At 37.9% G+C, this 21,279-nt stretch overlaps 1 protein-coding gene across 1 annotated transcript; it reads left to right on the top strand.

Annotated features, from left to right (window-relative positions):
* On the top strand, window positions 1-19,622 carry hif1ab (hypoxia inducible factor 1 subunit alpha b). The gene is made up of 15 exons (XM_048206289.1): window positions 1-338; window positions 7,466-7,656; window positions 9,837-9,982; window positions 10,072-10,156; window positions 10,260-10,369; window positions 10,700-10,902; window positions 13,467-13,573; window positions 13,734-13,881; window positions 13,999-14,255; window positions 14,415-14,641; window positions 14,749-14,871; window positions 14,959-15,290; window positions 15,528-15,618; window positions 15,891-16,008; window positions 18,253-19,622. The coding sequence occupies exons 1-15, from the start codon at window positions 307-309 to the stop codon at window positions 18,405-18,407; spliced, it is 2,325 nt and encodes a 774-aa protein (XP_048062246.1). The 5' UTR covers window positions 1-306; the 3' UTR covers window positions 18,408-19,622.
* Window positions 19,623-21,279: the final 1,657 nt, after the last annotated feature.

The raw sequence follows: 21,279 nt of genomic DNA on the forward strand, positions 1-21,279 counted from the left end.
CGCCTCGTGAACGCGCGGGCCACATAGTAGTAGAAGCGTATGCACTGTTAACTCTTTGTACCGACAAGTAGCTGCACCGACCGGGTGCCAGACAAACGATTTGACCTTCAGCGAACCGGAGGGTTGATCTCTACCGTTCTGACGTTTTTAACACACCACACCGGACTCGAATCGGATCATTTTATCGCGTTTGCTCGGTTTCTTTTAGAAACATTTTTATTTGTTAGCAAGAGGCGGCCACGTCCTTGATTTTCTGGCCTCGCGGTTTGGAAAAACCTAACACATACTGAGTGGTTTCACCCAGGAATGGATACTGGAGTTGTCACTGAAAAGAAAAGGTAGGGATTCCAGTTTCTGTTTAAAAGAAATTGGTTGTTGAGCGGATCTTGCTATGTCTATGTAGTAAACAGACCGAAAGATCTTCATCCCCGTCACACCGAACGTGTCGCCATTTTGTGTTGGATGGCAAACCAAACAATTGAGCAAGTTTAAAGCGCTCGTGTCGGATTTGTCTCTAAATTCCCATTAAATATTATAACAAACAATAAAAAGAGTGATATTTGTTGTTTTGTAACGCAATATTTGGCTTTATATGAGGCAGCAGAGTGTCTGGTGGCTGTCTGTTGAAATAGGCTAAGAAATTAGCGGTATGCTAACTTAAACTTCCACTGATTTATTGCTTAAACAGCTTTAAACAGTTTATACTAGTATAGACATATTTCAGTTCCAGTGGGAGTGTATAAACAAACTGTTTATAAAGGCATAGACATATTTGAGCATAAATGTCAAATGAATGCTTATAATAAACACAAAATACATGCTTTCTTTTCCCGTAGTGCAATGATCAGACCGCTGTACGTCTATTATACTAGAGGAGAAGGTAAATGGCATAATCTTTGTCTTGGTTCAGTGGATTGTACTCGGTATTCTGGTAATGTGCACTTACATCTCTGAATGTTTTGATGCAGTTTATTTGTGAGATTAAAGAGCCATGTTCTAGTAATATGACTGAACCCTTTTTAACCCCTCAGACCACTTGACCCCACAGGTCACATTAACTCTTTGCCCTTGTTCAGCCAGCTTGTCTGGTGTATTTGTGGATATAGGATTGGAAGCTGGAATTTATCCTTGGATTTTGCTGACTTTGTCTTATTCTTTGTCAGGCCTGTCATCAGTGTGGGCTCAAATGAGATGAGATGGAAAGAAATGTTGTTATTGCTAAGACTGGAAAATGTTGCTTGGTATTTTCTGTACTAGTGAATTTACAGGAAGGATAAGTTTGGCATTGTAGTTAAGCTAAGATCCAGTGTGCCACCATTTATATTATGTTATGGTGTCAGAATGACCCATTTTGATTTTTTTTTTTTAGAAGTACTACTGGTTGATGAACCGATGATGTTTTATTATATATAGGTGTTTTGTGACTTTTTCTCATTTAGGTTCATTAACATGCCTGCAAAGTGTCAACACTTTGATGGAATGTGTGTACAAAATTTCTATTACAATATGACATTTTTAACAATCTCATTTTATTATTAGTTATAACAGTACTCTGTGATAGGCCTCATATAAAGTGAATAATAGCTTGTTTTCAGTGGCAATATTTTCCAGACATAAATTTGGTTGGCATCCAAGTTCAAGCAGCGACATGCTCTTCTCTCGAATCTTAATCACTCTCAGCATTGACGTCAATGCAACTTCCTGCCCAGTCTTGTGGCAAGACAGCTGCAAAACCTCTATCGGTTTGAAATGTTAAAATGGGTCCCTCTTATTATATATTCTTGTTTTGGAGTTTTTTTTTATTCTGAGGTCAAAAGGTTGCCTATTGATTCTGTCATTGTGTCTTAAGATCTTGCATGTGATCTATATGAATCCAATTAGACTGAGAATCATGCCATATAACACCTTTTAGACTGCCGTCAATTTTGGTTTACTGATCAATTGTCAACAAGTTATTTTTAGGAGCTCAAAAGGAGCCTTGTTCTTAGATGGTAAGATTAGGCTGTGACAAATCTTACATCCATAGTATGAGTAATTTTGAGTCTCTAATATAAAAGTATTTCATAATGTAGATTACAGACTGTAATGTTTCTGAAAATGTTTTATTTAAGTGTAAATAGCATAAAGCAGTCTTGCTTTAGTTGTGCAAATGTCAAATACTATAAATGGCAACCACTAAAGATTTTTCTACATTTCTGCCTTTGTTACATTGTGTACATACTGAGGAGTTAGTGCGTGCAAAACTGTATATCTTCCATATCGACTAGTCAGTAATTTGTGTAAATGATTAGTTGACTAATCTGTCTTGTATAATTAGGCTGGTTTTGGCTTCACTTGACCCCAATCAGATGCATTTCTTTTGGGGGAGTTTACATTAAATGTGCACTTACACTTAAGATTCAGTATCAGATTGGAACAAAAAAGAAAGCATTTTTAAAAGTTGGACTTTTTAAACTTGTCACGGCATCTTAAAATGCATTATTTGTGGTAATATGCTCAAACAGTGAGGAAAGATAATTTAAAAAATGAAATGAAATGCACCACCACTCTAAATATCACTAAAATATCTAGATAAGCAGAATAAATCTAGATAAATTAGATGACCTCACTAATTGACTAGTCGGAGCTGCCCAGTTTTGCTGTCTGTTACTATTCAAAATTGGTTAGAAATAGACAGGCATGGTTTCAGGGTTTTTCCTGCATTGAAAATATTTTGGTGGCCTCCAAAATGAATCTTTGCAGTGTGGTTTTGCAGTGTTGAGAATTGTAGCTAATCACAGACATATCTGTTGAGCACGTAAACTCATTGGCCAATCAGATGTTTAAATTAGTCAGAATTCTCTCCAAATGGCAGAGATTTTGTTCAGTGTGAGTTCCATAACCAACTAAATATAAACACAATGTCAATAAGAGAGTCATTGTACAGCATAGACAGCTTTAATGATTATAATGTAAGTTTTCGCGAGAGTGCAGCTTTGTGTACCTTGCGTTGTAATTGACTACTTAAGTGATTATAATGGCAACGATCTTTGCCAGCTTTCTGTAGGCCTATATAATCTTTTTAATGCCGCTCTACACATTGCAAAGTTTAGGGATTGACAACTGTATGCGCGATTGAATCCAATTGACAGTGATAACCAGGAATGGACAGAACAAACAATTGGATGATCTGTGCATTCTTGGAGTGTAAAAGCACAGTGAGGCCTTGTCCATAAATGGAGTTTTTCTTCCTTCGTTTAAAAAAAATAAATAAATAAAACGCAAAAACACGCTATGAAGCGCTGCTAAGAACATGCCAAAGCCGTGTTGTAACCGTAAAGCCATGTTGGCCAATCAGAACCCTGAAAAAAAAAGGTTATTGTCAGTTCCGACGTCATAAGCCAAAATGTCCGGGTTCACCATCTACACAACAACACTGCAACCGGAGTTTCAAAAAATCTTCACCCTGGCAGGAGTTTTCAAAAAACGGTTTGGTTTCAGTGACCGAATACTATTTGCCTGTGGACAAACGGCCAAACCGCATAGAAAAAGCTGCGGTTTTTAAAATACCCGTGCTCGTGTAAACGGAGCCTCGTAGACCTGCCACCTTTTTCTATGTTGTAACTTTGTTGTTTACTTTTCAAATCAGTTACTCAGTTTTACAGTTACTCAGACTTTTACATTTTTTGGCAAATGAACCGAGAGAATACAGCAAATTAAATTTGCATCAACAGATGCGTTATCAGAACATGACGTAAGGTTATCAGTTTGCTTTATTTGCCATCCTGTCATCATTGAGAAACCCATTTCAAAGGAAGCTCTTGTTTTGAAACCATACAATGCAACCTCATACTTACGCATTTACCTCTTTGACAATGGGGTCTTCCAGCTACCCAGAAATCAGTCAGAAATGTAGACATATATTATTAAGCAGTCCATATATGGAGCTTACCTAAGACAACAATGTACTGCGCACAGATGCAAACAGGCTGAAAATTTTAATGAAATTAGCATATGAACATCCCCTGTGCACAAGGGTTTTCCTCCGTTTCTGGCCAGATGATTTCCGTTTTACTTGAGAGGATGCTTTGATAGGGAGGACGGGAGCAGTTAGGACGCCTTCTGTCTGAAGATGCTGTTTTTTCCTGCTAGGGCACTAGGCCGTCTTAACGGTTTCCCTTCCTTTTGTCTTGCATGGCTTTGACGGTTGACACAGTGCCTGCGCATTGTTTTTCATTGCTGCTTTGACCTTGGAACTCTTACGGGGAATATGTAGATTTGCTGCCAGTTGCACGGAGACCTCATTGATCATTTAAATTCGAAAAGTTAATGGAATCTACATCACTTCATGCATTTATTGTGGGTGTGAATGTGTTAGTTGACAGCAGTCAATTAGAATCACTGTTTGCTTGTCTTCAGTTAGAGTCAGAAGCCATTTTTGCAAATTCAGAACAATTAATTTTAATTCAGTACTTAAAATACTTAGACGTGTTCAATAAAAAAGATAAACTACCGTTAATTGCAGTAAATATAGGGTTTTTTTCTGCACAGGTCCCACTAGAGGGACCAAGGCCCACCCATAAGACTCACACAAAATCCTTTGGAAAACAGGATTATATGATAGTGTTCTCCAAATAAATATCTAATTATTAAAATACCTAAAATACATGCTTGCAAAAAGTGTTTTCTTCAGCCAGTTCGAGGTGCGATGGGTACACTTGCATGTGTGCACAAGATCAGGATTTTACCACCACCTCCATTTTGAACCAGGAAAAACCCTGTAGCCTAATCCAAATATTTTAATATGAAAGTGACAGGATCAGGATATTTTTACTTTTGCTTTTATTACTTTTATATTCCCTCAAGGCCACATATGTAAATAAATCATGTATAATAAAAAAAAAAAAACAAAAAAAGGGAGAGAGTGGTGCAACTTATCACAAAACGGTTCAGATCATATTACTGTTTTTGAGTCACGGATCAGGTTATTTTTTTGGATCGGCAAAAACAAATTAAAAGGGGGTGGGTATATCTTTGCTTTTTTTATTACTTAAAGGGATAGCTCATCCAAAAACGAGAATTTTTGTCATTTACTTACCTTCAAGTTGTTGCAAATCTGTATGAGTTTCTTTCTCCTGTTGAACACAAAAGAAGATATTTTAAAGAATGTTGGTAACCAGACAGTTGACGGGAGACATTGACTTCCATAATATTTTTTTTTTCCCTACTATGGAAGTCACTGGCTACCGTCAACCGTTTGATTACCAACATTTTTTAACATATCTTTTTTTGTGTTCAACAGATGAAAGAAATTCATACAGGTTTGGAACAACTTGAGGGTAAGTGATGACAATTTAAATTTTTAGGTAAACTATCTAGTGTTCAGACTAGGGATGTGCTCAGCGACTAATATAATTAACGTTTAAATTAGGGCTAACCGATATATGGCATGCGATTGTCACGCACATTTCCTCAGTAAAGCCGGTTCCCTGATTGCCGCTAAATCGCCATCACCTGCTTTCAAATGGAGCGGCATTTAATAGACAGAGCCGTAGATCACTGACAAGCCACGCAATATCGCGTTCATTATCGAAGGCGATTCATCTGCGATATGTGAAGGCGATATTGCGTGGCTTGTCAGTGATCTACAGGTTCTGTCTATTAAATGCCGCTCCATTTGAAAGCAGGTGATGGCGATTTAGCGGCAATCAGGGAACCGGCTTTACTGACGAAATGCGCGTGACAATCGCATGCGATAATATCGGTCAGCCCTAGTTTAAATGTAAATTTTGCAGTCGACTAGTCTAAACCTCCGCACCCCCTATGCAGTCCATTTGAAATAGACTACAATGAACAGTCAAATGCCATACTGAATGCTGCTTAAATAGGTCAGATACATGCGATGTGCTTGCCTTGCATTAAGATCATTGTATATTAGATTTAAGTGTTCACTTAAGGAACATTATCCATTATAAACATATTTATTCAAATAAACTAAATCAGTAGGCAGCACAGGACCAATAAGTTAACCCTAATAACCTATTATAAACAGGTTTTCCTCAATAAAAGTTAGTTCACGTAAGTCAGCACATTAAGGTGTTGTTGGTTGTTACAACAGCAATCACTGTCTGGGTTTGAACATGCTTTATTTGTATAAAAAGTATCTGTGTACACATGACGAGCTTGACGTGTTCTGACAACTATACATTATCAAACTGTATTCTCTTTGTTAGGATGTTGATATAGCGATTTTTCAAGTGTCAGGTTTCATTCATAATGTTTCTCTTTTAATCCGAGATAAAATTTCATACTGTATTGTCCCTCATAACTGGTAGTTTAACGAGCGAGCTTAATTGTTATATGCTAGTTTGACATGACATAGAAGAAAACGGAAAAGTTTTAGGCTTTCAAAACACACCCTCACATTGCTCATCTTCCGAGTGGACATTTCTCTGAACCCGCCGCAAGTGATAAAGAGAAATTGAATGCATGCAAAATCTGAGGTAAAATGAAATGTTTTTGTTTTCTGCTCTAGATATACACTTTTCAAAATAATATATTAATTTTAAAATGACAGTAAATGAATAAAGTTAAACATTAAATGTGCAAAAAAAAAATGACGATACACCCCCACCCCCCCAACTGCTAACAATGCATTAAGAAATTTCATGTTGTTGCAATAGAACTGTCCAATGCAACATTATTTCTCAGATACTTCTGGTCTAATTAAACAGAAGAACACCATTGACTCACTGTACTCACTATTTGCTGTTATTGCAATTTCAAATATCGGCCAAATCCTTAACAAATGTTAACAAATCCAGCTTTTGTTAACAATCGACCACTTTCTACAACGGTACATCGTGAATGAACACCTGAGGGTATTGGTGTGTAAGGGGACTTTTGTTAAAAGGTGTGCATTACATTGTTGCTCTTTGTTCCCCATAGTTTTGATTGATTTTTGGGGCCCTCAATTCTTGCATTTAACTGAAACACTTGTTAAATGTGTGGGAGTCTGTCTTGGAGGTCCCAAGGTAATAGATATGCTTCTTTAGAACTCATGATGAGACTCATTTTAGCAGAAAGCATGGTGACCTGTTTGTTGGGAAATAAGTTATTCTCTGGAACAGATTATTGTCCTGATCCTGACCTTGCTTGTTTGTAAAACCATGTGTGTTATGGCTTGTTTTTGTGTAAAAGTTTATTGCTTGTAGTGCATTGAAAAGTTTGTTGAGAAATCTGAAAACTGTCTGACACTGTTGGCTGAGCTCCAAAGGCTGTAACTGTTGTTCACACTGTCCACACCCCTTTCACCAGCTAGTCACTTTGAGACTATCTTTTGGTCCTTTGACGTTGACACCATGCAAATGAGAGATAAAAAAAAAAAAAAAAAATTAGACCTTGCTGCTGTCCTCAAGCACTAGTGCAAGTTGTCTCTTATCACGGAGCCAGACTAATGATGCAATCTCCTCCCTTATTTTTCCAGGGTGAGCTCGGAGCGCAGGAAGGAGAAGTCCAGGGATGCAGCGCGATCTCGCAGGGGAAAGGAGTCCGAGGTGTTCTACGAGTTAGCTCACCAGCTTCCCCTACCACACAATGTCACTTCCCACCTGGACAAAGCCTCCATCATGAGGCTGACCATCAGCTATCTGCGCATGAGGAAGCTGCTCAGCTCTGGTCAGTTTGATGATATGAATATTTGTATCTAGAATTACATAAAAGTTAAACCACATGCAAAACTGATTCAAAACCTTGTCACCAGTAGTTAGAGATACTGTAAATATGAAGCAGTCCTCAGAGGGTGCATATTATTACTAATTTGTACCTTTTAGATATGTGTACTAGGGCTGCATCTACATTAAGCCAAAATCACGATTATTATGAAACCACAAAGACTTGCGACGTAATTAAATATATACGTTGCATGTTTCGGAGTGAAGCATGGCACCGCGTTCCTTTGCACGCAAGAAGTTCATCATCTGGTGTTTTCAGTGTCTCAGAGCGACTGTATTCACTGTAAATGCTACTCTACATGAACTCATCTCTGCTTCTGCTCTGAGTTTGGGTCAGGTGTAATGTGTATTTAGGAGCACATTTTCCCAAACTTGTAACGAGAAGCACTTAAAACCGGCTGTTGTCAACTGAAGAGAAGCTTTAGGTCTCCCTGTGGTTTTCCACCAAAATAAAAGCTTTTGAAGAAATTAAGACCAGCCATTAATATTAGTATTGTAATTTTACAGTTGTACTGAAAAAAGTTACTACTACTACTACTACTACTACTATTAACTTTATTAATATGATTTAAAGGCTTAATTATTTTATATTACAATAGTAGTATTTCTTATTTTGTCTAATATTCTTGAGGAGGAGTAGTAGTAATAATAGTAGTAGTAGTAGTAGTAGTAGTAGTACCAAATTTTGTTTGTTCAGCCCAACAAACAAGCACCTTTTGCTGTTTCAAATTGTGCCTTATGTACCATTATAGCATGCCTATTAGTACCAGTATGCACCCTTTAGATTCTGTGTAACTTATCTACCCCTCAAGGACTCATATTAATGCTAGGTACTATAATGCCCCCTTTAGGTATTAACATGAAAGTATCTTCCCCTCAAGGGTGCATTAAAGTACTGGTATGTACCTTATATGTGCTAATATGTAGGGCTGGGCGACATGGCAAAACAAAATAAAATTCATATATATATATATATATATATATATATATATATATATATATATATATATATATATATATATATATATATATATATATATATATATATAAAAAAGAAATATTTATTTATTTGTTTATTTATTTATTCCTCAGAACAATTGACCGATTCTCAATTTCTTTTTTTTTTTTTTTTTTCTTTTTTTTACATGATTCAAGTAACATTCTCTTTATTAATAATCTTCTAGTTAAATGTTCTATTCCAAGTGCACCACACCTAAAGTGATCAACATGGTCTAAATAAATGACCTATTAGTTAAATATTTTTCCAGAAAATATGCATGAAATAAGGCAAATATTGTACAAACTTAACTTAGTCATATTCTATGTACTCAAAAATAATATAAAATAAATTCTAAATATTTCTTAGCCAAAAAGTAATAGCAATAAATAACACCAGTAATAGTATATTATTATTATTATTATTATTATTATTATTATTATTAACAGCAAATGCTTTATAAAAACAGAAAATAACAGCACCTTTCAGCCTGTCACTATCATGCAAACATGAAATATCAAACATGCATTCGTAGTTCTTTACAGGTTTTTGCTTTCCATTGCGCTATTTTTCCTATTGTTTTTATGTTTTGGCGGACGTCATTTACAGTGTCTCACCCATGAAACGGCATTCTAAACATGTGAAGCTCAAGTTAAAAAAAAGTCTCACGTCTAAAAAAAAAATCTTTGCTTTTTTTCCATTCCACTGCCCATGTCTTGTTTTTTTTGTTGTTTTTTTCAACACAATAACACATTTCTGAGTGAACAGCCACTCAAGACTAGCGACGTGTTCTATGTCACACGAGAACGGGTAATCAGGCACGCCATCATGTGGTCGGATCATTTTCTTGTCTTAACTGTCATCATTGCTGAATTATCAACGTGTCTAATTGTAAAGTTTGCCAACATTTTTATATTCAAAACCACAATTTAAAAATAATAAAACCATGGCAAAACATTAAATTCAAATTAATTGAAAACATCTGGAAAAATAGCCTAGCCCTTTGTACTGGCCTAGTGACAAGCTGCTATACCTCTAAAGGTACCATATTTTCTGAAAGCGTGGATAAGGCATAATGTGCCACTAGGACTTTACATTTGTTAGATTGCTGTTGTTTGACTGTGCAGATGACACCGACAAAGAGAATGAGGTGGAGAGTCAGTTGAATGGCTTTTATCTGAAGGCCCTGGAGGGTTTCCTCATGGTCCTGTCTGAGGATGGAGACATGGTTTATCTCTCTGAGAATGTCAGCAAGAGCATGGGCCTCACACAGGTAGGCAGATGTATACATTTTATTCTCTGCTGTTTAGATTTAAAGCTTATTATGGTGTAGCTAACTATCTCTGTACACTTTTCTCTCAGTTTGATCTGACTGGTCACAGCGTCTTTGAATTCTCACACCCATGTGACCATGAGGAGTTGAGAGAGATGCTGGTCCATAGGACAGGTGAGTCACGCATGATACACTGCTATATATTTTTTTTTTCTGCAGATAAATGCATCAGCAATTAATAACAAATGCATTAACTGAATTTTTTGTCCATGTTTAGTATCTAAAAAGACCAAGGAACAAAACACAGAGCGCAGCTTCTTCCTGCGTATGAAGTGCACACTCACTAGTAGAGGACGCACTGTCAATATCAAGTCTGCTACGTGGAAGGTGAGATGTCTGAATTGCGATTTCTTAGACTGTCACTAATCTTTTGGAATCCACACAGCTTATATGTGGGTTTCCCCTTAACTTTACCTTTTCCTGGTACATTTTTAGGTATTTTTTTTTTTTAGAAGATAACATGCATGTATTTCCCTGACTTGATTTTAAATGGTTCATTAATTTTGGTGACATTGCAAGTGTACACAAAATTTAACAAGGAAAAAGAAAGGAAACTAGCTTTAGTTGTGCATACAGCACCATTTTAGTGATTTTTATATATGTCTGACTTGATATAAATAGACTGAGATAGTTTTGCCCTTCTCTCTCCTGCTACAGGTTCTTCACTGCGCTGGTCATGTCCGTGTGCAGGAGCGCAGCGAGGGTTCGGGAGACTCTGGCTTTAAAGAGCCCCCTCTGACCTACCTTGTGCTCATCTGTGACCCCATTCCTCATCCTTCAAACATTGAGGTTCCTCTGGACAGCAAGACCTTCCTTAGCCGTCACACTCTGGACATGAAGTTCTCGTACTGCGATGAAAGGTTAGCAGAGAGATGTAATTCTCTCATATACACAAAACAACCAACAGATTTCCCCCAGATTAGATGGTAGACTGTTTGGCACACATTGTCTTTTCTTTCTTCCCTTTGTTTCGGTGTAAATGGTTTGGCCTTCCCCACTTCATTTCCCCATTTCACATTTGTTTTTTCTTCTTGTGTTTTGGTTTACCTCGATGGTATCTATACCTACCAACGAATGGTTTCATTCTCTTTGAATAAAATCAATGCTACAGAACTGGTCTAGCATGCCAAAGAACAAACGCCTGTATTCTGTACTTTTGAAGAATGTTATTAACGCCACCTAGTGGCAGAAGCCAGTGGTGTTTTTTAAGTCTCTGCTATCCATGAAGCTGTTACAGGTTCTCGGCTTTGGAGTAGCCAGAAATGCAGAGCTGTCTTTTTTTTTTTCTATTATTCTTAACTAAAACTATTAACAGACCATTAAATTAAAGGGTTAGTTCACCCAAAAATGAAAATTATGTCATTTATTACTCACCCTCATGCCGTTCCACACCCGTAAGATTGGCTCAGTGAGGCCTCTATTGCCAGCAATGTCACCAAACTTCTCAAGATCCAGAAAGGTACTCAAAACATATTTAAAACAGTTGTATGGAGTCAAATTAATGCCTTAAAGTTTTGCACAAAAATAAAGTTTTGCAAAACACAAAAAAGAACTGAGCAATAAAAAAATGTTTTGCAAGCAAAAATAAAGAATTGCAAAGGAAAAATAAAGTATTGAGCAGAAAAAAAATAAGTTTTGCAAACAAAAATAATAAATTGCAAAATAAAATAAAGTAGTGCAAAAATAAAAATATAATCAATCACAAAAATCAATGACAGCTGTAATCCTATTTTATTTTTGCCACATATTTTTCATGCTCAAACCTACTAAATCATTTGCAACGCTCATTTTATTCTGCGTTTCAGTCAAGCGTGCGCTCACGATACCGGTTTTCTTTTGCGCTGCACTTTTCTGTGCGGTTCTCTTTATGGCACTGGTTTGACGTGGGGTGGAGTCAAGAAACGGGGGCACACCCCCGCGAAATGCATTGGAGGGAAGCGTATCGGCGACAGGTGAAATAATTCTTTGACATGGTTAAAAATAATGAATGGTTTGTTTTTGTTGGTTTGTTTAGCATATGTTGTCGCCGATTACGACCCCCTCCAATGCATTTCTTATAGTAATATGACCCGTTGCGCTCTGTCTCACTGCCTGTATCCACTTTTGTGTCCTTAAACATTCGTTTTTTGGGGTCGACAGCTTATAAAAACTTATTTCTGGGTTTTTTAGCTTGTTAGCTGTACACCTTGTCACACAGCAGCTTTTAGGCATTGTTCTGTTTTTTGTAATGAGTCAGAAAAGACAAGAAGGCAGCCTGGAGACGGTTGGATTGTTTTTCCCCGGTGGATTTCAGATTATAATAAATGCGCTCTGTCTCTATGCTTGATCTGTTCTGTTCCGATCTGCGTCTCCTGCCGATGATGTGTTTCGAGGGGGCGTGCCCCCGTTTCTTGACTCCACCCCCACGTCAAAGCAGTGCCATAAAGAGAACCGCGCAGAAACGTGCAGCGCAAAAGAAAACCGGTATCGTGAGCGCACGCTTGACTGAAACGCAGAATAAAATGAGCGTTGCAAATGATTTAGTAGTTTTGAGCATGAAAAATATGTGGCAAAGATAAAATAGGATTACAGCTGTCATTGATTTTTGTAATTGATTATATTTTTATTTTTGCACTACTTTATTTTATTTTGCAATTTATTATTTTTGTTTGCAAAACTTATTTTTTTCCGCTCAATACTTTATTTTTCCTTTGCTATTCTTTATTTTTGTTTGCAAAATATTTTTTTTATTGCTCAATTCTTTTTTGTGTTTTGCAAAACTTTATTTTTGTGCAAAACTTTAAGGCATTAATTTGACTCCATACAGTTGTGAGTTCAGTGGTTCTACCTTTAATATTATAAAGAGATGAGAATACTTTTTGTGCGGCAAAAAAACATAACGACTTTTCAACAATATCTAGTGATGGCTGATTTCAAAACACTGCTTCATGAAGCTTCAAAGCTTTACAAATCTTTTGTTTTGATTCAGTTGTTCGGTGCGCCAAAGTCACGTGATTTCAGCAGTTTGATATGTGATCGAATCACTGATTCGAAACAAAAGATTCTCAAAGCTTCAAAGCATTGTTACTAGATATTGTCAAAGTTGTTATTTTTTGGCACACAAGTATTCTCGTCGCTTTATAAAAGGTAGAACCACTGTACTCGCATTAACTGTTTTAAATATGTTTTGAGTACCTTTCTGCATCTTGAAAGGTTTGGTGACATTGCTGGCAATAGAGGCCTCACTGAGCCATCAGATTTTATCAAAAATATATTCATTTGTGTTCCGAAGATGAACGAAGGTCTTACAGGTGTAGAACGACATGAGGGTGGGTAATAAGTGACATTATTTTTATTTTTGTGTGAACTAACCCTTTAAATAAATGTTTCAGCATGTAGCTACTAAATGCACACTCATTCCTCTCATTCTCTCTCTGTCCCAAAGGATCACTGAGCTGATGGGATATGAGCCAGATGATCTGCTGAACAGGTCTGTGTACGAATACTATCATGCCCTGGATTCAGATCACCTCACCAAGACACATCACAACTGTGAGTATCTGGATTTAGATAATCATTAGGCATAGTTTACTAATTTAGTACAGGTATCAGTGTCTACCTGATCATGATAGAGGTTTTACTTCAACATACAAAACTGCTACAAAACATGGCTTGTGGAATACTTCTAATTGGAAAATGTTAATGTTCCCAGTGTTTGCGAAGGGCCAGGCTACCACAGGCCAGTACCGCATGATGGCTAAGAAAGGTGGTTTTGTGTGGGTGGAGACTCAGGCCACCGTTATCTACAATCCCAAGAATTCACAGCCACAGTGCATTGTGTGCGTCAACTACGTTCTCAGGTACGGATCTGAATGTTTGTGAAAAGTTCTCTGGTGTATTTAGTTTGTACGTGTGTAAATATAATCACAAATGCACCTGTGATCAAATTTGTAATTTAACTGTTCTGTCCTGTCCAGTGGCATTGTGGAGGGGGACATTGTCCTGTCCCTGCAGCAGACCATGACAGAGCCCAAGGCTGTTGAGAAAGAGAGCCATAAAATCGAAGATGAGGTCTCTGAGGTGGACATGCTCAAACTCTTCAAGCCAGAAAACCTGAAGTGTCCCATGGAGTGCTCTGACCTTTATGAGCAGCTGAAAGAGGAACCTGAGGCCCTCACTGTGTTGGCGCCTGCAGCAGGAGACACCATCATCTCTCTGGACTTCAACAACTCAGGTGGATTTCTGGTGGATGGTTACATTTTTACAAACTGAAACTGAAGTAATCTGCTATCAATGAGAGCTGGCGGTTTGAGTCAACAAAGAAATTAAATCATAAATATACAATTACTTGGTGTGCTGCCAATAACAATTAACCATATTAATTTTCCTCCAGACTCTGACATGCAGCTGACGAAGGATGTGCCCGTCTACAATGATGTCATGCTGCCCTCCAGCAGTGAGAAGCTGCCCATCAGTCTGTCTGCTCTGGCAACCAGTGACCCCACCCCAGCTCTGTCCAAACTTGAGACCGGAGCGGAAGACTTCCCTTTCAGCTCTGCCTCTGATCATGTTCCAGACTCCGCAAACACACCCTCCACATCTGGACTCGGCTCCTCAGGGGTAAAGACAAATTAAACGCTTGCTTTTTTGAAGCCGGTATTGTAGTTCATTTCAAATGGCTAATGAGATCCTGTGTCTCAGACTTTTTTTTTTTTTTTGGTTCTTAGCCTAACAGCCCCATGGATTACTGTTTCCAAGTGGACTCAGACATTAGTTCTGAATTCAAACTGGACCTGGTTGAAAAACTTTTTGCTATTGATACCGAAGCAAAGACCCCCTTTACCAACCAGGTAACCCTTTATCTTCCATATATCTCTTCTCTATGGTCGTTCATGCATTTGCATAAACTTTAGAACATGTATTTCTGTGACCTCTAGGGCATAGAGGATCTCGACCTAGAGATGCTGGCTCCATACATCCCAATGGATGACGACTTCCAGCTGCGCACCCCCTCTCCATTGGATCCGCTCCCCTCCAGCTCTCTCTCTGTTTCTGCCATGAGCTCCCTGTTCCAGCCCTTACCCTCCCCTGGATCTCCAGCCTCTTCCTCCAGCAGCGCAGTGAAGAAGGAGCCATCGTCACGGGCCCCTTCGCCCTTGCATCTTCTGCAGGAGGTGTGCAGTGCTCCTGTCTCACCCTTCAGCGGCAGTCGGGACACTTCTCCCACTCGATCCCCCACCCCACAGAGCAGCAATCAGCTCAATAACAGGTAAAGCTCTCATTGGCACAACTTCCTGCTGGCATCATCAATAATACAGTCAATCTCATTCAGATCAATTTGCACAGGGATCGGATTGCTGATGCATATTAAACTGTAGAAAAGTAGATTGGTTGTCGAGCCAAAACAGTTTTGTCAAGAGCATAAGAGCGTTGATTTGGAATTCCTTTTAGATGACATTACTTTATCTGATTATCTGATCTTCTGTTTGTTGCTCCAATTTCCCAGAGAGCTGTCTCCAAAGATGTTAGCCATCCAGAATATCCAACGTAAGAGAAAGCTGGAGGAAGTGACATCACTTTCTGAGGCTGTTGGACTGGTTAGTATGATTTTAGATTTTATACAAAGATTTTATGTAAAGATGCATATATAAAAGTATACTTTATTTTGTTAGATATTATTTTTAATGTTAAGATTTTATGTTTAATTGTTTTATGCACTATACATTCCAGTTTTTTTAATTTTTTTATTGTTATTTTTTTATTGGTGTACATTTGTAACTTAGGGAAACATGGCTGATAAATGTGATCTTTTTGAGATCTGTTTTCCATGTAACACCAATGCTAATGGCCACTTTACTATTTCCTGCAGGGTGCTTTGCTTCAGAGTGTGGACAGTGCTATAGAGCCTGGAAAAAGGGCAAAGGTTTTAGAAGTTAAAGGATCGAGTGTGCTCGGGGGAAACAGAACCATTCTTATACTGCCCTCTGGTGAGTGACAAGACCATCACTGTACCATGTATTTTATGATTTTTAAAGTCGGCATGAAACGGAAGGGCACATGCAATAAAAAAAAAAATTATGCATAGATAAATCATTTGCAATAATAAGTCAATTTTGATTTCATGGTGACTTATAATACACTTAAAGCTAATACTATTTCAGTATGTATATACTGGAATGATTCTGGATTGATTCTGAGAATTTCCGTATGCTTTCCATTCTCTCTCAAATCGATTCTGAGCTTAGTTTTTAACAGCAGATGGCACTGCGTGCTTTAGAAACAAGGTGTACTCTGCTTGCTTCCAATTCCTCGCACACACCATTTGAACCTTTTATAAAATAATCATTCATAAAGTTTGAAAAGGTTGAAGCGAATTTCTAGGGGGTTTGCAGTGGGCTGTTTACATTATAGGGGTCCTATAATGCTCCTTTTACAGGATGTAATATAAGCATCTGGTGTTCCCAGAATGTGTCTGTTTCAGCTCAAAATACCCCACAGATCATTTATTATAGCTTGTCAAATTTGTCCCTATTTGGGTGTGAGCAAAAACACGCCATTTTTGTGTGTCCCCCTTTAAACGCAAATAAGCTGCTGCTCCCAGTTGCTTTCTAGAAGAAGGGGGAGCTTTAACAGCTCGTGCTTTGATTGCTCAACAACAACAAAGCTGGACAATCTCACGCAGCATGTTCAACTTTGTTGCATGTTCTCGGGTAGATTTTAGGGTTAGTGATGTCACTAACCCAGGAAGAAGCTCGTTGTAGTCCTTAAACAGCAATTTCTTTAAAAGAAAATCTCACTTTGCATTAAACTTTGAGTGTCGTTACTTTGCAGATGTTGTTTATACTAGGGCTGGGCGATATATCGCATGCGATTGTCATGCGCATTTCGTCAGTAAAGCCGGTTCCCTGATTGCCGCTAAATCAATATCACCTGCTTTCAAATGGAGCGTCATTTAATAGACAGAGCCGTAGTTCACTGACAAGCCACGCAATATTGCGTTCATTATTGCAGATGAACCGCCTTCGATAATGAACGTGATATTGCGTGGCTTGTCAGTGAACTACGGCTCTGTCTATTAAATGCCGCTCCATTTGAAAGCAGGTGATGGTGATTTAGCGGTAATCAGGGAACTGGCTTTACTGACGAAATGCGCGTGACAATCGCATGCGATATATCGCCCAGCCCTAGTTTATACTCTAACAGCAGCATTACACACTAACTAAAGTTAAAAAAAGTGAAATCATAATCAACCACCCCTTGAATCTTGCATCATAAAAGCATCCTGAGGTGCAAGTACTTTCTTAGACTCAGCTGAACGCACAAGCACTCTTCTTCGTGAGCATTTGATCGTGCGATTTTAAAACTAGCCTAGAGCGCCATCTGCCGTTAAAAACTAATCTCAGAATCGCAATGTATTTAGAAAATCACAGAATCGAGTGATGCATTAATTTATTGTCCCAGCCCTAGTATATACAGTTGTAAGTAAATCAGTTTATATAATTTTCCCATGATCTTCTCCTTTATTCTCACGGTCTTAAAATGGTTAATTGTATAAATTAGGGCTGCACGATTAATCGCATGTATTCTACGCGCATTTCGTCATGGTTCCCTGAACCGCTTGCCTACCTGCTTTCATGAAGCGGCATAATAGACAGAGCCGTATCACTAAAAGCCACGCAATTCGCGGTAATTGCAGATGAATCGCCTGCGATAATGAACGCGATATTGCGTGGCTTGTCCGTGAAAGGCTCCGTCTATTAAAAGGCGCTCTGTTTAAAAACAGTTGGCGATGGACAGGGAACCGGCTTTACTGACGAAATGCGCGTGAGAATAGCATGCGATTAATCGTGCAGCCCTAGTATAAATGATTAAGTGTCTAAATGGTTAATTGCCTAATCTAATTATTATTATTTAATTGTCAGTAAAAGACCGTTGTGGACCAGAATTTTGTTTTTCAATTGACCTGGCACTTTTTCTTTTTTTTCTTTTTTCTTTTTTTTAAATCTGAATCGATTACGTTTTTCAAAAGTACATTAAAATGCACTTTATACATGTAGTGACTTGAATACACTTCTATGACGAACATTCAATTTTCTGAATCATTGTAAAAAAAAATTGTGTGGAGCTTAAAGTAAAAATGTATATGTTGTTATACTGGACATTGTAAAGAAGGGGTGAAAATTTTTGAGTTGTCAGTAAATGTTTATATTCTTTCCCCTCTGACTCTGTAGATGTGGCCAGTCGTCTGTTATGCAGTTCTTTAGAGAGCAGCGGTGGGCTGCCTCAGCTAACACGTTACGACTGCGAAGTCAACGCTCCCGTGCAGGACCGCCATCATCTGCTCCAGGGAGAGGAGCTCCTGCGTGCTCTGGACCAAGTCAACTGAACTCCGCTGTGTTTAGCGATTCTGGACATTGCATCCCTCTCTCTTGCCCCTTGACCCCCATGATCCCTGAAATCTGCCTCCACTTGTCTCCTTTTTATTCCATGCCCTAATATTCTCTATAAACCCCCAGTGTTTTAAAAATGTAATAGATGACCTGCACCTTCTATTGATCCTGTAAGTGATTAAAAAGAGGAGCCTAGAGGGAGTCCATCCATGCCAGTGTGTAGAGGGCCTGAAGACAGAGGAGCGTTATGTAACTTAACAGTGGCATCAACCAGACAAAAGTTAAGAGCCTTAATGCGAAATACACACTTACACAATCTCCCACACTCCCTCTGGATTCCCTAAAAACCTCCCATTGTGTTTTATCCCCCCAAAGTGTGTGTATTGTAGCTACAGTCGCACAATAATCTATTTTCTTAAGACAGAATACCAGCAGTCCATGCAATATACAAAACCATTTTTACGAATATGTACTTTTAATGAAAGATTGAACAATTTATTTTTTCTCTTCTCTCGGTTTTGTTGTGTAGCGGTTATGTAAGAGCTCTGTGTGTGCACTCATAGGCTCAATGGTTAAATGCTGTTGGATGTTTGTGAGTGTTGCTTTTCATTGCGTTGATATTTGCTTGCATCACTTTCAGTTTTCTCTTGAACAGCACAGATGAATTGTAAAAGCCATTGAAAGTAATGGAGAATGTGCAAAAAAGGGAATTCTAAATCATGTTATGATGTTCTCATGATGGTTTTTGTCTCAAAGAGGTTAAACAGATTTATAGTTTAATTATGCAATAGATTTTTATATTTTTAGTGGTCATTTTGTTTCTGTTTAGTTCTCTATGTGGTAGATGCTTACGGTAATTCATGCTTGTACGAAGTCATAGCTGGTAACCATTTTTCTGCTTCATGAGCGATTTTAGATCACGCAAAGCTGATGTATCATTTATCCCAGTTTTACAAGTATTTATAATGGCATTAGAACATAAATGCTTAGTTTTAAGTAAGACAATATTTGTTTTCTTTATGCTTTCAGATGAATGTCCTGCAAGTATTTTATGACTTTTATCTTGTTTTTCAATAGGAAAGACATTTTCTTTTTGTTATTGTAATCTTCTGTTCATTTATCTCTGCAGTCTCCAGTCTTCTCCTTTATTCTCTTAACACTAAATGTATTGTTTATTGCAAAAATCAGTAAAAGACAATTGTGGACCAGAATTTTGTGCCGTAGGTTTCAATTGACATGACACTATATATACAGTTGTGGCCAGAATTATTAGCCCCCTTCATAAATATGATCAAAGATGACTCTAAAAATAAATCTGCATTGTTTATCCTTTTGATCTTTAATTCATAAAATTAGCAAAAATCTAACCTTTCATAGAAGGAAAGGAATTAAAAGTGGGGGGAAAATAACATTAAGAAATAAATGTTTTTCTCCAAAACACGTTGCCCACAATTATTAGCACCCCTAGAATTTTTTATGAGTAAAATATCTCTGAAGTATATTCCCATTCATATTTAAGTTTTTTTTAGCTCACCGGGGTGATCATGAACATGAAATTGTCCAGCCATGACTTCCTGTTCCACAGGAATATAAACATGAGGAAAGACAAAGGCAAAATTCCCTTAATCATTCATCACAATGAGAAAAAACAAAGAATATAGTTCTGATGTGTAGCAAATGATTGTCGAGCTTCACAAAATAGAAAGTGGCTGTAAGAAAATAGCTGAAGCATTGAAAATCCCCATTTCCACTATCAGGGCAATAATTGAGAAGTTCCAATCAACTAAAGATGTTACAAATCTGACTGAAAGAAGACATGTGTCTAAATCATCCTAATGCGCAGTGAGGAGGAATGTTTAAGTGTCCAAAGACTCTCCAAGGATCACAGCTGGAGAATTGCAGAGATTAGTTGAGTCTTGAATCTCAGAAAGCCTAAAAAAAATTATCAAAAGCACCTACATCCCCACAAATTGTTCGGGGGTTTCAAGAAAATCCTCTGCTCTCATCCAGAAACAATCTCCAGCATATTCAGTTGTCAGACAAGATTGGAACTTCAAACGGGACGAGCTTCTATGGTCAGATGAAACTAAAACAAGAGCTTCTTGGCAGCAAACCCACCAGATGGGTTTGGTGCACATGGATAAAAAGTGCCCCATGCCCACGGTTAAATATGCCGCTGGATCTTTAATGTTGTGGGCCTATTTTTGTGCTGGAGGTCCTGGACAACTTGTTCAGATATATCATATCATGGATTTTATCAAATACTAACAGATAAAAAATCAAAACCTGACCACTTCTGCTAGAAATCTTATAATGGGCTGTGGTTGGATCATCCGTCGGGACAATGGTCCAAAACAAACATCAAAACCAACACAAAAATGTGTCACTGAGCACAAAATGAAGCTTCTGACATGGCCATCCCAGTCCTCTGACCTGAACCCTCAAGAGAATGAGTGAAGTGAACTGAAGAGAAGAAGCACCAGCATGGAGCTGGAATCTGAAGGATCTGGAGAGATTCTGTATGGAGGAATGGTCTCTGATCTCTTCTCAGGTGTTCTCCAAACTCATCAGGCATTATAGGAGAAAACTCAGAGCTGTTCTCTTGGCAAAAGGAGGTTGCAAAAAGTATTGAATAAAAGGGTGCTAATAATTGTGGGCAACGTGTTTTGGAGAAAAACATTTATTTCATAATGTTATTTCCCCCCCACTTTCAATTCTTTTCCTTCAATGAAGGTTAGATTTTTGCTAATTTTATAAATTAAAGATCAAAAGGATAAACAATGCAGATTTATTTTTAGAGTCATCTTTGATCATATTTATGAAGGGGGCTAATAATTCTGGTCACAACTGTATAATATTGATGTAACT

This window comes from Megalobrama amblycephala, linkage group LG11, assembly GCF_018812025.1.
Source record: "Megalobrama amblycephala isolate DHTTF-2021 linkage group LG11, ASM1881202v1, whole genome shotgun sequence".
Taxonomy (NCBI): domain Eukaryota; kingdom Metazoa; phylum Chordata; class Actinopteri; order Cypriniformes; family Xenocyprididae; genus Megalobrama; species Megalobrama amblycephala.

Coding starts and splice junctions, on each gene's coding strand:
- hif1ab (XM_048206289.1), top strand. CDS start 307: ATGGATACTGGAGTTGTCACTGAAAAGAAAAG. Junction 10,903..13,466: donor TTCTCGTACTGCGATGAAAG/GTTAGCAGAGAG, acceptor TCTGTCCCAAAG/GATCACTGAGCTGATGGGAT. Junction 14,642..14,748: donor CTGGACTCGGCTCCTCAGGG/GTAAAGACAAAT, acceptor TTTGGTTCTTAG/CCTAACAGCCCCATGGATTA.